Consider the following 17,440-nt stretch of genomic DNA (forward strand, 5'->3'; position numbering starts at 1 on the left):
TTCTCCTTTTCTGCAGTGGTATCTCCCTATGCCTCCCTTTTATAAGGACACGTGTAATCACATCATCGGGCCCATGAGTGACCCAGGATACCCTTCCTCATCTCAAGACCCTTAACTTGTTCACATCTGCAAAGTTCCTTTTGCCATGTAAGACAGCATATTCACAGGGCCCAGGGGTTAGGGACGTGGACCCCTTAGGGGGGCCGTTAGTCATCCGACTACAGGTATTACGGGGGCATCAAGGAAGGAAGTCTTCCTTAAAGAGGCAGTTGATAGGCATTTGCCACAGGAGGTAGCAGGCAGGGGCAGGGTGGGGTAGGCAGCTGTGAAAAGAGGGACAGTGCAAGCAAAGCACAGAGTCAGAAAGGAGAACCATTTTAGGCACATTTAGGAGCACTGAGCTGTGTGGTGTGGCAAGAGCAAGACCAAGGATGCAGAGCCGATGAGAACCAGGCTGTGGGCCAGTTCCACGACGGCTGAGCGTGGAGTGCTGCGGGAGGCATGGACACGAATGACCCCAACCGTTTCAGTTGATCCTCAGAGTGTAGGCACAGAGGGCCCCTCGCTCCTAAGGGTGATCCTCAGGACCCTAAAGGAGGCCTCAGAAAAAAAACAAGGAAGAGCAACAGGAAGAACTCCTGTGCTGAGTCCTGAACCCTCTGTTGACCCCACCCAGTGAGCATCGTGGTGTTTGCTCTTACCCTGCCACCGTCGTCGGAAAGGCTGAGACCTTCCTAAGGCCCCAAGAGATTGTGTGTGCTGCCACAGCAAAGATGATGAGATTTAGTCTTGTAGGGCGCCCGGAGTTAAGGAATACAGTTCACAGATGTGTCTAATGGCAGTCCACTTGCAGGGGCTCACAGCTGGGAGGGGAGCCCCTGGGGGAGAGGGAAGCAGGCAAGCCAGGGAACGGTCCCTGTGTGGCTACCTTCGTGCTCTCCCAAGAGGCTGCAAGAACTGCGGCCTCTGCTTCAGGATAGGTTTTTCAAGGAAAGTCAGGGCTGGAAAGGACATTTGAGATCATCTCACTGTGTCTCCGAGGGAAGGACGTTAATGGTTAAAAGATCACACGGGGAGATAAGGTGCAGGCAAATGGAGTCAGCTTGGCAGATTGCCCAAATGGTACACTGAGAAAGTTATGGGGAGGGGCAGAACCCTATTCTTTCTGAGAAGGGTGACTCATAGCCAGTGCCGGGCCCCTGCTGGCACTTTAGTACAGCTGTGCAGGGGGTGAAAGCGCTCCCTGAACAATGTTGTCAGGTTCTTTGTCACATGTTTACTTGGATTGTGTGAAGGTGGTGCTTCTTTTGTCTCGGCCCAGAATGTCCTCCCCAGGCCTTTCTGATCACCCCACACCCACCCAGGCTCCAGGACCGCTCAAGGCCTCCTCCTCCATGCAGCCTCCTCTGGTTTCTCCCAGGGTCTCAGGCTCATCTAAAGGCTTCTGGCCCTTCCTCTGTGCCATAGAGTTGGCCCTTCATCATTTGCTCTATAATATTTCCTTCAAATAATTCATATCTGTCAGTCTCCTTTCCGCTACCACGTATGACATCATTTGTCCTAACCTCCTGGGCAAAGAAGTGTCATAGGGACATGGCAGTATTCCCTCTGCCTTTTCCTCCCTGTAGTTCCTCTCCTGGAGCTGAGCGCATTCTGCACATTAGAACCATCCTATTCTCACAACAACCCTGTGGAGAAGGTATTGTTACTAACTGACAGAAGGGGACGCTGAGATACAGAGAGCTCTGCAGCAGGAGAGCTCTTGTCAGTCCGCAGAAGATGGCTGTTGTTATCCCCGTTCACAGACTCAGAAGCAGAGGGTTCATTCCGCATCAGGTGCTGTTACTGGGAGCGCTCACAGCATTCCAGGCTCTGGCCTGGCACCCCCAGCACTGTACGGGATTTGTCCCTGGCTCCCTGACTTGGTACGGAACTCATCAAGGACAAGAAGTTGGACCAATTCCTTCTTGAATTAATAAATGTTGGATAGAGGGGAGAGAGGAAAGGAGTCAGGAAAGAGTGGATAAACAGAGATAGAGAGGGAGGGAGGGAAGGAGAGAGCAATAGACGAACGGATGGATGAAGAGATGGATGGATGAGTAGGTGAATGGATGAAGGGTGGATAACTGGATGAGGAGTGCGTGGGGGAAGAGGGACTAGGGTCAAGTTCTGTCAAGACTCCCCAGCCATGCATTTTCCACCAGACAACTGAAAAGAATCCGTGCCCTTTTCACTCTTTCCAACCCCTATACAACAGAACTTCCTCAAAATGTAAGTAATCCCCATGCTAGTCACTCTGGTAGGACAGACTTAATGCCTATCAAGCGATTGAAATGTAGGTTATATGAAGGACCGCTTTAGAGATAAATGAACACACACACACACACACACACACACACACACACACACACACACAGAGTTATGTTGTGTAGAATAAAGACGGGCTCCATGAAAGCACACTCATTGCTGGGAGTAGGCCAAGGACTGATGTAATTGATCAATTGTAGGACTAAGCAGGGATTCTGTCTCATCCTGGCTGTGCCTCCTCTCAGGTCACAGCCTCTGGAATAGAACCTTCAGCGAACACCCTCCTTTCGACGTGCCAGATGCCAAGGGCGGTTTCCTTCCCCTTGCCCTCGGGGGCTTCTACATGTTCCTCACAATGATCATCCTGCTCCAGGTAGGAAGACCCCCTACCTAGGGACTTAAGAAGACCTGTGGCCAATACCTGGACAACTTTGTGGGAGAAAGAAAAATCAGTGCTGGCCCCAAGAAAGAACTAACTGGACTGAGATGGGGAAACGTTCGTTGCTTTCTTGTGGGTCTTTGAAAGTATTCACATTTGGGGTCATGTCAGGACCAGCCCTGCCTTGTGGACGGGATCCTGCCCCCAGATAATAGCGGAAGGAAATATTTATCAGGCTTTTCTACATAAGAGTAAGATTCCAGCAGTGACCCACGTGTGCCTGGCACTTTGCCAGATATAGAACAGGTAAAACCCTAGCGACCGAAGAACAAAAGAGGATAAAGTAGCCCACAGAACTGCAGAGAACTGTCAGGCCCTACTCATTAAGAGAAAGAAACCGCAGGTTAGGCAGTAAGGAATAAAGACATGAATTTAAAAAAAAAAAATCTTCAGGCTCTATAAGAAATCACAACCTATGAAAAAAGATGAGGAACTTTATAGGTTTGTTTTGATAAAGCTTCATCTACATTCAGATTTTTATGCTATATGAGGGTGTTTCCTCGTCCTTTAATTGGTGAACCTTTTTAAATCACTAGTTCATTCATTCATTTAACACTGTAATCCTTCTTCCATGTGAATCAGATCACACCCCTGCCCTGTACAGAACCCTCTGATGGCTTCACATCCTTCAAAGTGAAATCCAAAGCCCTTCCCACAGCAGCCCAGCCGTCAGTGACCCCGACCCTGACTCCCTCCCTGGCCTGTCTCCTTGCTGTGCTCATTCATGTTCAAGGCCTGCTTACTCTTAACCCCCAAACATCCAACCCACTCCCACCACCCAGCCTTGGCCCAGAACATTCCTCCTCTCACGTATAACCTCACGACTCACCCTCCTTTCCTCGGTATCAGCTGAGGTCGTGGTTTATAAAAGAGTGCCTCCTGACCATCACTCTCTACCTCTTTGACTTTTTCTTCATGAGACTGACCACCACCCCACGTATAATTTTTTGCTCATTTACTGGAGGGTGAGGTCTTCAGGGATAGGGATTTTGTTCTGCTCACTGCAATGTTCAGGACCTAGAGCAACACGTGACACGCAGCAAGCGTTGGAAGGATATTAGGTACCAAATCAATGGACAGTGATCGACAAGGGATCCAAATACCTGTGAAAGTAGGGGTCATAGAGATCCGTGGGGGTCAGGACACTGGGCAGAAGCAGCAGAGCTCCTTGCCCGCCCCACTCAGCTATTACAGAGCCAATGGCAAGTGCCTGCCTCATACCAGACACCCCAGGTGAAGAAGGCATATCCCTTTTTCAGGTTCCCCTAAGAATTTCAAGAAAGGCATGATGAAGTCACGGACCTTTAATTTCTCAGGGCAAGTCCATTAAACTGATTACGTGAGCTGACCTCAGCTTTCCATTGAATGCCTTTTCTACCCACTAGTGAGGGTCCTGAGACAGGGTTCCTCCTTGTTCCTGACTCCAGAGTCCCTCTCTCTGCAGGTGCTGATCCCCATCTCCCTGTACGTGTCTATTGAGCTGGTGAAGCTCGGGCAAGTCTTCTTCCTGCACAATGACCTTGACCTGTATGATGAAGAGACCGATCTGTCCATTCAGTGTCGGGCTCTCAACATCACGGAGGACTTGGGTCAGATCCAGTACATCTTCTCGGACAAGACGGGGACGCTGACCGAGAACAAGATGGTGTTCCGGCGTTGCACCATCATGGGCTACGAGTATTCTCACCAAGAAAATGGTACGGAGGCTCCCAGGGACCCCCTCACCCCTCCTCCTAAAGGAATCACCCCACTCTTCTAAGAGAACAGCAATGAAAGACATTATCCTGGCTCCTCACACAGGCTGTGCGGCTTCCGACATCCCTTTAGGCCTCCTTGTCACAATCACTGGTAAACTTTCGTTTCTTCACAAGGCAATCAGTGATCTCCTGTGCAGTAACCCTTCAGTTGATCTTTGGTGCCATTTGCACACAGCGTTTTTATCTGTCAGGAATGAACTGGGGACATGTCCAAAGTATGTACCAGTCATACAGACAAGGTTTAAGAATTTCTCAGGTCAACTTACCTGAAAGGACAGGCATAGGTCTAGGCACTGTCAGATTTGGTACGCCCAAAACATGCCTTCCATGCCAGCTGATCTCTTGGTTTCTAACTGAGGTAAAGCTTCGTCTTAGGAGATGTGGCTGTAAAATGCCTGGACTGTCACCTTGCATGGACTGAAAGTGGCCTATAAAGCCGATTCCCTCAGCTCCACTCACCTCCCCCCACACACAGACTTTCTAAGAGAAGGAACTCTAAAGAGAGCAGCATTCATTCTTTTGAGTGGGAGGGATGGACAAAGACAAAGAAAGTGCTATTATAGGCCACCCAATTCCCTTTGCCACAGTGGTAACCATTTATTAATATATGGGAGCTTCTAATCCTTTTCAATAATAAAAACATCAGTACCTAGAGTATGCTAATCACTTGAACACACTATATCAATTCAGCCTTCAAACAACCATGAGTTAGGTACTTTTTACAACTCCTATTGAGGACATAGAGGCACAGGTTCAGTCACAGCTCAATGTAGCTTGGGGGTAGCAGAGCCAGGATTTGAACCTGTGTGACTGAGGTACATGCCCCCTTCTCCAGTCAAGGTAGCAGTTCCCTCGTTTCCAGAGCAGTACAGCGATCTTCCTCTGTGCTCTTACCTCCACTCCCAAAGCCTGGATCTCCCTAACCATGGCCTGGCCGAGGTATGACTGGGGCAACAACAGGACTCCTTTCTTGCAGCCAAGCGACTGGAGACCCCAAAGGAACTGGACTCAGACAGTGAAGAGTGGACCCAGTACCAGTGTCTGTCCTTCCCAGCCAGATGGGCCCAGAACCCAGCAGCAGCAAGAAACCAAGGAGGGGCCCAGCCTCTGAGGAGATGCCAGAGTGCCCGGGTGCCCATGCAGGGCCACTCTCGACAAAGGTCCTTGGGGCGCTGGGAAAACGCACAGTCTCCTGTGGCTTTCAGCAGCTCCCTAGTAAGTCCCTGCCTTTTCCTCTTTCAATTGCAAGTGGCCTCTATTGGGGAGAAATAGGGGAGGGCTCTGGAATGTGAGAGAAAAGACCACATAAACCCTGAAGAGCTCTCAAAATGGCAGCCCTTGGTCTTGAATGTAATTCACATGCATGCTTTGTTGGGCATTTACAATATGTGTTCATTTCAAATGTTCAGTATTTAGAAATTGGGAGATTTCGTATAAACATACAGATTTCTGGCTTCTATTTTAAAATGGAATTGGGAAAATTCTCCACGCTAAGCCAGCATTTCCTTGTGGCAGTAATTGGCTTGAACTAAGAAGTTGACACCTCTTAGACTGGGCATGTGATCGTCAGTTCAGCATAACCCCCCACCCCCACCCCCTGTTTATCCCCATTACTGAGCTGAAGGCCAGCAGCATGTCCGATGTGCATGTTTTCCCAATATACAGTTAAGAGGAAAGAGAAATAATGCCGTGCCCGAATTTCAATAAAGTAGAAAAACAAGATAAGCCTACAGGCTTTTGCATTTCAAGAAAAATGAAAGAATTTCTCTTTTTGTGATCATCAAAAATAGTCTTGAATTGTTTTGAAGCAAAGACATGTATCAAAATCAGCTAGCATGCTTCACTCCCTTAGGTTAACTGCCTGGACTCTACAGCCATTCGACTCTGCAGCTTTGGTCTGGGGCTTTCTGCATATGGTCCCTTCACATTTGATCCACTGGGACAGCCGACAGAAACTGTTTTAAGTAGCAGATGAAAAGATTGAGATCCTTCCCCAAGATTACACGGCGTTCCCTAAAAGTCAAGGCCAGAACCAGGGCCTTCGGAGTCCTGCCCCATTTCACTTTCCTCTGCACCATGCTCTTTCTCTAGAAAACACACCATCTGGAACCTTCTGCACTTACAGAAAAGTCCACAGCTATCTTGAATAAGACAACACAAAGTAAAAGAGGGACCTGAAGTGCTATTATCCCAGTATTAGAATATCAAAAATGGACCTTTGGGAGAATTTTCTTCCAGTCTTTTACTTCCCTCGTTGCTAACACACATAACTATATATAGTTAACATTTTTGCAGTTACAGTACATGTAAATTATAGGTGTTGGATTTTGTGTGTGTGTTTTTTTTAATCTGGCATTATATCAAAAGCATTGTCCACATTGCTACCTTTTGTATTCATAACCCAAGACTATGTTTTTGGCTGTAACAAGGAAGAAATGCTGTGAGTCTGTGTTTTTTGGGTTGTTACTTCTCTAACTTTGAGTACAAAGTTGAGTTAACTTGCTTCTGTTATTATGCACAGAAATGCAATGTTTAACAACCAACAACAAAGTGTTAAGACATGATGCTCATAAACATACAAGAGGACTGACCCATAGATGCCTTCGGGAAGATTTTTGGTGTGTTGTTTTTCTCTTTGATTTTCCCATCTGAGGTAACAGGACATGCGTTTTGTGAAGTCTCTCTCTCTTCTTTAATTCTGTCCCCTCGGAATGGAATGCGCTTCCCCCAGCTCTTTACCTAAATATTTGAACAGTGAATTCAGTAATTTCTCTTTGGCACAAATTCTAGGTTTTCAATGTGTGGATCTTTCAGCTGTACTCATGGGTATCCCATGTGTCTGAGAATGTCCCCCCCAGGACACAGGGAGAGAAAAGGAACCTTCCTTTGTGGTTCTCAGTTGGGACCCACAGATTCACTGCCCCCAGTTTAACCTGACAAATCTTAGTCGCACAGAAAAACTGCAACCTTGAGCCAGCCAGGATAAGTTTTATTCAGGGCCCTTAGCTGATAGTCAGTAAAAGGGACGCATTAACCTCTGCACTATCGCTGCGTCCTGGATGTCATAACTCTGCCCTGGCTGGCACTTTCAAAGGCAGTTCTAAGTTCATTCAGGAACAATAAGGAAATGGACACATAGGTTAAGACCCAATCCTTGTTGTCTGGGCAGGTGAGCATGGTGACGTGTCCTCTTTATGAACTGCCACATATGCCATTCTACCGTTTGGTTGCTTGAAAATCTGGGGTTAGTGGGACAATAGCATCCCCAGGTTGTTGTTAGGGAGGGTACTGGGCTAAGGGCCAGGAAACATAGGTTCTGGTTTCAGGTCTGGAAAACCTGAAGCCACATGCGTAACCTCTGTCCTTATTTTATCATCTGAAAATACTTTGCTTTACAACTCTCACCAACTGTTCAAAAAATCCAGTAACATCATGTTTGTGCTGAGCTGCAAAGCCCCTTCCAACTATACATTAGGCACACGTGGGGTGAGACTCCTCAGGTTCTCATCTCAGCTCCACCGTGTATTAGCTCTGTGACTTTGGTCAACTGACTGAGCCGGAAGTTTCAACATTCACATCTTTAAAAAGCATTATTGTTTTGCTTCATGAGTTTTTGTTTTTGTTTTTGTTTGTAGAGGGCAGTGTCACTGGCCCTCATATGTGGGATCCAAACCGGGGGCCTCTGGCATCCCAAGCCAGCTCTTAACCGATCGTGCCACTCGGCCGGCCCTGCTTCATGAGTTTATTTTGAGAATATAATTGTTACAATCAGTGTTCTAGACGGATGGATAACTAATAGAAGTTGTAAATGATCTTTCTGAAGGAAAACCCGCTGCTTTGGGCAAATGGTCACATATCTAGGGACTTGGAAAGGACATGGGAAATTTTGTAAATACAGTGTCGAGCCCTTTCCCTTTAGATTCTGGTGTATTTGGTCAAGTGTAGGGCCTCGATATTCATATTTTTATTTCTCATGATTCTACTGAGCATCCACGATTGAGAACCTCTCTAAGCAATACCGTTGTCCCACTGGGAACTTGTCTACATTTGGCTCAAATAGGCATCTCCCACAGCTTAGAGGGCATTAGCCAAAGTGGGTGATTGATGCTGCCTTAAAGGGACCAGACACTAACCTGTAAAATGTCTGCGGCTGGAGTGGCGGATCCTTTACTTAGTCCATGGACAGCGTCCAGGGCAACCCCAGTGGATCTCCTGCCCCGCCCCACCCCAGCAGGCTCCCCGAGCTCGCCTCCCCTTCCACCTGCCCGCCTGGCATTCCTCCTGGTTTGATCATCGCTTGGCATCACCAGCTATTTACCTTCCCGTTGTAAACTCAGTCAGAACTTGCTCCCGAAACCCGGTGAGCCAGGCTGTGGAGGAGCACACCCTACCACATTCTAAAGAAGCCTGTTCTTGGTTTCCTTGGCTTCTCACTCTAAACCAAAACTAAAGCTGCCTTTTTCATTTTACTACAAAGAACAAGGAAGCATCGGCCATTTGTTGCCTAATTGACTGCTATAAAATCTGTGGTTTTAGGGTGGGGTGATATACTTATGAAAGTGTGGAGAGCTGCCCAGTGTTTAATAGTACTGGTGGATGGAAAATGAGGTGCCTTTTTTTTTTTTCCTGGTCTGTAAGCAGCTAAGATTTGAGCAAAGAATCTTTGTTTAGAGGTGCTACTTGCAAAATGTTTTCCAGAACCATCAGACCAAAGAATATCTTCCTAATCATAAAATTTGCTTTGGAGCCAGTTAGGCTCGCCTCCAAATGTCACCACCACTTCCTCCTGTGGGCCTGGTCCCTTCCACCCCTCCTGAAAGACAGCAATAGAGGAAAGTAAAAGAGGTATCTTTGGTCCTCTACCCCCTTTTCTTAATCTTGGCCTTCCTTTCTTTCTTTGGAAGAGATTTGTGCAGCACTGCCAGTCTGTTCCAGGCTGGTGGGGACCACCCACACACACACTCATATGCACACTCCCACTGGAAGGTTAGATAAGAGTCCTGATTTAAGTAGCCAGGCACACAAAAATGGTTCGGGAAGTGATATGAACACAAAGGCAGGAACAGATGAGGCCTGTCTCTGCTGTGCTTCACTGTGGGGCTGCATGGCTGCAGTGGCCCCGTTCACAAAGGGTGGGATCTTCTAATATCTGGAAAACTCCCTTCTTGCTAGGCCACTGAGTTTTTTGTTTGTTTGTTTGTTTGTTTCTTTGGGGCTTACATTTCTATTTAACCAAAAATTTACAAACATTGATCTGTCCCTGTTCTTGAACCAAACTCAGTATCATCAAGGCCACCACATCAGCTAGGGCAAACCTCGCTGCCTTCACCAATATTTCAGCCTCCAGCTCGTCAGCAAGCAGGAAAGTTGCTTCATGATAGTAGTACAGCCACATGGCTAAGTAATCCGAAGGACCAAAGGGCAAATGGGAGGAAGTAGGTCTCCCTCCTCTGTTCCCCACCACCCCAGAGACAACCACTGTTTAAAGTTCCCCGTGGGCCGGCCGAGTGGCTCAGTTGGTTAAGAGCTCGCTCAAGAGTTTGAGCTCTGAGCAACAGCGGTTCGAGTCCAGCCCGAGCTGAGCAGCCGCTGAGCTGCCAACAGGTAGCAGGATGGCTCAGCTTAAAAAAAAAATAAAAAATAAAAAATAAATTTCCCTGTGTCCTTCCCAGAGCTGTTTTGCCCACTTGGAAGCAAATAAGTGTGGTATACACTTGAGCACATCCTTTACTGCAAACGGAAGCATACCATGCACTCTGTTTTGGACTTTGCTTTTTTTTTCTTTTTTTTTTAACCTAATGAATTTTGGGGAATATGTCATATATGTAGACAGACAGACATTCGGTGGAGCACTGCCTGATCCTTTTTTAGTGGCTGTTGGAATTTCTTGGATGGTTGAACCGTCATCTCTTTATGCATGTGTGATTCTAGAGTATTTATTCTTAGAGCATAATTGCTAAATTGTGAGTGTGTGCACTTTTTTATTTTGATTGATACTTCCCAAGAGGTTGTCCCAGTTTGGACTCTCACCAACAACAAATGGAAGGGCCTGCTTCCTCCCACCTTTGCCAGTTCTATATGTCTCAGTATCTACTAAAACTGTGGTTCTTGGACCTGTAATGTGGACACCAATTTGGGAGCTTGTAAAAAGTCCACTCCAGAGTCGCTGAATCAGCATCTGTGTTTTCACATTGATGTGTGTGCACGTTAAGTTTGGGGCGTGCTGGTATAGTGTTTAAGGGTTCAGGTTTTGGCATCAGGCAGAACTGAGTTCAAGTCCTAGTTCTTTTGTTCAATTTGTAACCTTTGACAAGTTACTTAACTTCAGTGGTCCTCATTTGCCTCAGTTAAAATGGGAGAATGATAGTAACTTTTTCAATGCTGTTACGATGACAAATGATGTATGTTCTCTGAGTTGTCAGTAAATGTAATCTAATGATAATACTAGGATCCTTAAGGGTGTCGTGTGAGGTCAGAGATCACCTTCCTTATAAAGAGGGTTTATAAGAGCTTTAGATCGTCTACAATAGAAAGAAACCCAATCGGTTGGGTGCCTGGCTGCCACAAAGCACTAATCTAAACAGCTGGTGGCCCTGAAAATTTGTATTTCTTTTCCTTCATAAAAATAGACTAGCCAAAGTGTCCAGAGGTGAGCAAGGCACTGCCTTCTCTCTGAGTGTCCTAAGTGCCAAGTTCTTAAATGTTCATGGGCCACACAGGAAACCAGTGGGTTGTGGGCAAAGAGAACTGTGGAGAACCTTGCCCTGTGGAAGCAAGTCTGTGGTGACTGGATAAAGCTTAAGTGACATCTGCGGCTGACACCTTCAGGCTGGGCCTGCTGCCAATGCCAGAGAAGTAATCCCTTTGCAGAGATGTTTTCTTTTTTAGTGCATAACTGTAGGATTGGGTGGAAATACACTAAAGAGTTTTAACAAAGATGCCACAAGTTAATCAGTGGTGAGGTATCATGGTGTCAATAGGAGCCAGTCGACAAAGGTTTGAGTGCCTGCAGCCAGCCAGGGACTGGGGACACATTATGGCCCTCATGGCACTTATGGACACGCAATAAATAACCATCAAATCATTTTAACTGTGTCACCGTTTGGAAATGCATAATGCATAGCTCGGAGCGAAGCAGTGTGTTATCAGAGGATGGGAGTCAGGTGGTGCGAAAGCTGTCCTAGTTCTGAGCCCAGTTTTTGGTACAATCTTGAGTAGTTCCCTCCTCTCTGGCACTCAGATTTATCATCAGGAAAATAGAGGGTTTGGCCTTCATGACCTCCAAGCATGTTTCCAACTCTGGGGATCTGTGGTAAGGGTTAAAAGCATCTCATTCATGTGCTACCATCACCACCACCGCCACCCCCAGTGAAATTCGTTTCCTGGAAAAGGAAGACTCCCCTTAGAATTTCATGGACTATCTGCTGAGCCCTAAGGATTAGATATCCTAGCCCATCAGTTGTGCTTGGGATGCCAGACACCAATGATGCTGTCAGCAAGTTGTAGAAGCCACTTCCTTCTCATAGGGCTCTTCCCTGGAATGGAAATTGAGGGCATGAAGTGAGACCACCTCAAATGAACAGCAGGAATCTCTCCCACTCACTGTGTGACCTCAGGCAAGACACTTAATCTCCCTGGGGAGCAGTTTCCTCATCTGAAATACAGGGGTATCTGGGAGGATCATTGTACTCAACAGATAATGTCTCTGTGAAAGACAATGAGATGATGGATGGACCCAGAACATAAGATACACTACCTGGATAGGAGCTGTCATTACTATTAGGTGAAATGGGCTCAGGGTTCCTTGAGTGGTGTCGGTAAACTGATGAGGGGCACAGGAGGAGCCTAGAATCTGGTTAGAGGAGTTTTCAGGAGCATTAATAATGGAACATAGCTACCCATGACCACAGAAAGGAAAAACCCGAGACTAACAACCCAAGGGTCTGACATCTGATTCTGGCTTTACACCTACTCACTGGTGCCCTTTATCAAGTCATCCCATTTCTCTGAGTTTCTGTTCAGTTGGGACTGGCTTCATCTCAGCTTGGAACTGGGAGAACCCAGTCAGGTCACATAAATGGCATTGCTTGGAAAGGCAGGAAGAGTTTCATCAATGTGAGCTTCTGCTACCAAGACTGGACTTGAAGGCAGAGAGTGTGGATGGTGCCTGCACCCTGCCCAAGCTTTCTGAAAATAGTGGCATTGCATGGCGTGGGTGGTCCATCAGTACTTAGTGGGCAATGAAAGGAAACGCAAACGATGCAGTTTTACTAACATCTAGCATCTACTTTTTAAAGAATAGATGTTTTTCTGGATGTTGTCTTCTTAAAATAATATGAGTTGACTCTTGGAGAGCACTCCCCGTGAAGGCTGAAACCCTTTGGAGAGCGTGCACTCCAGCACACCTCACCTCCAGCCCCTGTTTCCTTTAAATGCCCTGTGCTGTTGGAAAACCCTGTGCCTGGGTTTCCTCCCCTCTGGCTCTCACCTGGGCCAGCAGCCCCAGGGAGGACAGAACCTGACTTCTGGAGCCATTGCGTTTGGTAGTCAGAGGAGATCCAGTCAGGATATTTTCCTCCACAGGATTTTTTTTTTAATCTCAATTTGGGTTTTTATTTGTAAAGCCTGCCGGCTCATTGGCCCTCCATTTTCACTCTGTTTGAATCGATCAAGATTCCCGCAGTCCATCTTTTTCAGCCATGGATTCTTTTTTCTACACATTAAACTGTGAACTCTGAACACTGATAGAAATGGTCTTATGTAGAAGCTTCTTCGCAGAATGGCTTTTGTCATAGCTATTGAGAGCTGGTGTTTGTTGAACTTCTGCTTTAAACAAAGCTCTAGAAGACATAAATTTGTGGAAAATGGCAGTCTCTGTCTTTGAGCCTCTAACCTCATCTGTAGACAGGACATAAGAAATTTGAATTTAAAATATAGGTCGATATGTGGTGAATTTCAAAGGATGGTACAAGTGGCAATTTCTACAAAGGTGTCAAAAATTGGAAAACCATCAGTCAGATTCAGCCCACAGATTTAAAAAGGGGGGGAGGAGTTTTCACATCATCTCTGCTTTATCTTGAAAAATCAAGAGATTTGGCAAACTTGACCATCACTGGAGCATTTCACTAGCAGAGCAGTTGCCATCTTTTAGATGCAGTAGGACTTGCCGGGTCTCCCAGCCCCCACCATCCCGCAGTGTCCTCACCTATACTGTGGAAATGTACTCCTGTGACATTGAGTTCAGGAACCTGCTATTGTGGCTCAGAAGACAGGGAACTAACTCACGGTGGACTGGATAAGATTTCATGGACACATGGGACTTCTCCTGGTTATTAAAGTCGAGGTAGGATTTTGGTAGACAGGAGAGGACTTTTCAAACAAGGTGAGATCAGAGGCGGAGAAGGGGAGTATTCATCCAGGAGGCAGCAAACAGACCACCCAGCTAAGCCGAGGGTCTGCATGGAGAAGTGATGGGAGTGAGAGTGGAAATGCGGACTGGGAAAGGATTTAGACGACAGGGTGAACTGATCATGCTAACATGACCTCCCAAAGTGTCGTCGAGCTCAAGAATACCCTGGGAGAAGTGGTGCTTTAGGAAGATGCACGGGTGAGACCCATGAAGGGTTAGAAGGAAACGAGGTGAGAGGCAGCAATGTCAGTTTAGAGGTGCTGCAGAAACCCAGGATTGAGGGCTAGAGGATCTGAGCCTGGCTGGAAGCGTCAGGAATGAGGGACAAATGGTGGGCAGACACTGCTGGGAGGAAAGAACTGCCAGAACCTATCACTGATGGACATGTGGGGTGAGGGAAGGGAAGGAGTCCAATAAGAATCAGTAATGACCTGGCTTGCAGGAGAGGGAGATATGCTGGATGCAAGACTGCAGGGACGACTGTATCCCCAGGCATGCACAGAACCTGGAGGGGCCTTCCTCCCCTTCCTTCAGGAAAGATTCTCACCCAGGCCTTTCTCTCTCAGGAAAAAGATGTGACTCCAGACAAAAATCTGCTGACCAAGGTGCAGGACGCTGCCCTGTGGCTGGAGGCCTTGCCAGGCTCCAGACCTGCCAAGCCTTCCCTCTCTACCACCGCCGCCATCGCTGACTTCTTCCTCGCCCTAACCATCTGCAACTCCGTCATGGTCTCCACAACGACCGAGCCCAGGCAGAGGGTAAGGACCGATGATGGTGAAGGTGGGAAGGGGGGGGTTAGGGGCAAGGGGTAAAGCCCTAACAGGGAGACAGGACCCTTGAGCCCGAACCACACTGTCACCGTTTCATCACTCTGAGACCTTGAGCAGATCTCTCACCTTTTCTGGTCCTCAGTTCCCTCCTTTTTAAATAAAATTGAAAAAGTTACACATGAGCTCTCTGTGTAGCTTTTCAGTTTGGTGTCTATCTGTCTGTGGAGTAGATATTCAGGGTGAATATTTACTGAGCACTTGCTCCATGCCAGGCTCCATGCCAAACACTTCAGCTGCAATATCATTTAATCCTCAAAGCGAGCAACCTGAGGCATGGCTTTGGATTTGATAAGTGAAGACACAGTGGCTCAGAGAGCTTGAGTAATTTAAAAGATGTATGGTTAATACATGGCAGAACCGTCTGTATAACCCCATAACGCCATATTGCACTGGTCTCTGCTTTTATATGGGTCTTCAAAGAACTAATTAACACCATGTGTGATGTTTCGTCGGTTGGGAGATAATGTATCTGGATGGCCATGTATAGAAGGTTATACTTGGAATTATTTTTCGGTACGGAAGATACGATTGTCTTTAATTATTCACAAATTCTCACCCAAGCTCCCTCGTGACTGAACAGAGGAATTGGGTGCTACAACTTGTGGCTGTGAAATCAGGAAAGAGAAGGTTCGCCCAGGCACCAACCCAGAGCCTCCCCTTACTACACTCAGATTCCAAACGACCCTGAAAAGTGACTTCAGCCACTGAAAAGTCGCCAGATTATCAGGAGTCTTCAGGGAGCTTTGAGAGGCAGGAAGCGTTATGTGAGACATTAACTCCATTTCCAAGAGAGGGAATGGACAGGTGCCACCTCTCCATGTTCAAGTTAATGAGGAGGCTTTAGCTGGTCCGCAGTGAGGATCCCAACCTCTGGGGCCAGAGCCAGATTTGAGTCCCAGCGCTCCCACCTACATACACACTGGGTGATTGTGGCCAATTTATTGAACTTCTTCATGCCTCAGTTTCCTCATCCATAAATTGGGAGGATAGTATTCCATAAAGTTACTGGGAGGATGAACCGAGATGCCGCATGCAAAGATAAAAGCTCTCTGGTCAGGGCGTGGGGAATGCGAAGTCTCTCTTACTGTGGGGCTGGATTTTGCCTCCTTTCTTTCCTTTTCCCTAATTAGAGTGGGATGGTCATTGCCAGTCCCAAGAATGCCAGGGCTGGAGGAAACAGCCGGCCTCACTCCCTCATTTCACAGGTGGGTAGGCTGAGGCACATCTAGATTGTGGTTAAGGAGAAGACTTGCCCGCACTCACGGAAGGAAGGCCCAGATAATCCAGTCATTGCAAAATGACCGTTAAATTCTGCCAAAAGAGAGCTTGGTATTTTTTTCCTAACCCTGAGAATCATGTTCTCCTTCCCTCCTTTGATCTCAAGGTCACCATGCCACCCTCGACCAAGGCTCTGGGGACATCCCTGGAGAAGATTCAGCAGCTCTTCCAGAAGTTAAAGCTTTCGAGCCTCAGCCAGTCATTCTCGTCCACTGTGCCCTCTGACACCGACCTGGGGGAGAGTTTGGGGGCCAACATGCCCACCACAGACTCAGAAGAAAGAGACGACGTGTCTGTGTGCAGTGGGGACTACTCCACTGATGGCGGCTACAGGAGCAGCACCTGGGACCAGGGCGACATCCTGGCATCTGGGTCAGACGTTTCCTTGGAGGAGGTGCTGGAGGCCCCAGCCCTAGACCTGGCCAGCCCCGAGCTCTGTTACGAGGCTGAGAGCCCCGATGAGGCTGCCCTCGTGCATGCCGCCCGCGCCTACAGCTTCACACTGGTGTCCCGGACGCCCGAGCAGGTGACTGTGCGCTTGCCCCAGGGCACCTGCCTCACCTTTGATGTCCTCTGCACCCTGGGCTTTGACTCTGTCAGGAAGAGAATGTCCGTGGTTGTGAGGCACCCGCTGACCCGTGAGATCGTCATCTACACCAAGGGCGCCGACTCGATCATCATGGACCTTCTGGAAGACCCGGCCTGTGGTGAGTCCCCCCTCACCAGGGATCTGGGAGAAGAGGGCTCTGTGGTTTAGGAGCAACATGGAGTGGTAACCATGAGCTCGAGGTATCGTGTCCCTCAGTCCAGCAGGTCCCAACTGGAACACGGGCCCACAAGGTGCCCTCCTCAAAGCAGGTTCCTTAACGCACGCTGCACTCTACCCCTCCTTGACCTGGAGAACTTAGGTGCTCATTAGCATATTAAAGACTTTCTATTACTCTTGTAATAAAAAACCCTCTTTAACTGTTTTATCCCAGCTTCTAGTTTTCCAAACCCATTTAAACATGGATTGTCCGTACACAATTTTTTTTTCTTTTGCCAGGACATCCAGTAACATACCTTAGAACACAGCCTGGTCCTCACTCTTAGTTTTGGAGAGAGGCCAGACTGTGCCCAAAGAGGGACGTGCCCTGAGAGGTGGCACAGCTAACTAGGGGTACGTCCTAGGCCCAGGTGTCCTAAAACCCAGCTCAGAGCTCCTTCCATGCTGCCAGAGCTCCATGCCAGGCTCAGTTCACTCTTGGAAGCCTCAGGTTGCCTTTATCATCCTTTTCCCCAGCTTTCCCCACATGGATTTTCATAAAGTTGTGCTAAGCCAGAAGAATGTTCCAAAGTCCCTGCGTATCAGTGTCCAATTTTGGAGCAGCCCGAATCCCTGTGCAGCCGCTCCCTGATTCCTAACAAGGAGAAGAGGGTT

At 47.7% G+C, this 17,440-nt stretch overlaps 1 protein-coding gene across 2 annotated transcripts in view; it reads left to right on the forward strand.

The window, feature by feature from the left end:
• Window positions 1-17,440, forward strand: part of ATP10B (ATPase phospholipid transporting 10B (putative)) — a 260,075-nt gene that overhangs the window by 204,377 nt on the left and 38,258 nt on the right. For both annotated transcript variants that reach the window (XM_019664097.1, XM_019664098.1), the window contains 5 exons: window positions 2,553-2,680; window positions 4,191-4,443; window positions 5,480-5,718; window positions 14,479-14,670; window positions 16,127-16,727. In XM_019664097.1, the coding sequence (XP_019519642.1) occupies window positions 2,553-2,680; window positions 4,191-4,443; window positions 5,480-5,718; window positions 14,479-14,670; window positions 16,127-16,727 (1,413 nt within the window). The remainder of the gene's footprint in view (window positions 1-2,552; window positions 2,681-4,190; window positions 4,444-5,479; window positions 5,719-14,478; window positions 14,671-16,126; window positions 16,728-17,440) is intronic.

This window comes from Hipposideros armiger, unplaced genomic scaffold (assembly GCF_001890085.2).
Source record: "Hipposideros armiger isolate ML-2016 unplaced genomic scaffold, ASM189008v1 scaffold_416, whole genome shotgun sequence".
Lineage (NCBI taxonomy): Eukaryota > Metazoa > Chordata > Mammalia > Chiroptera > Hipposideridae > Hipposideros > Hipposideros armiger.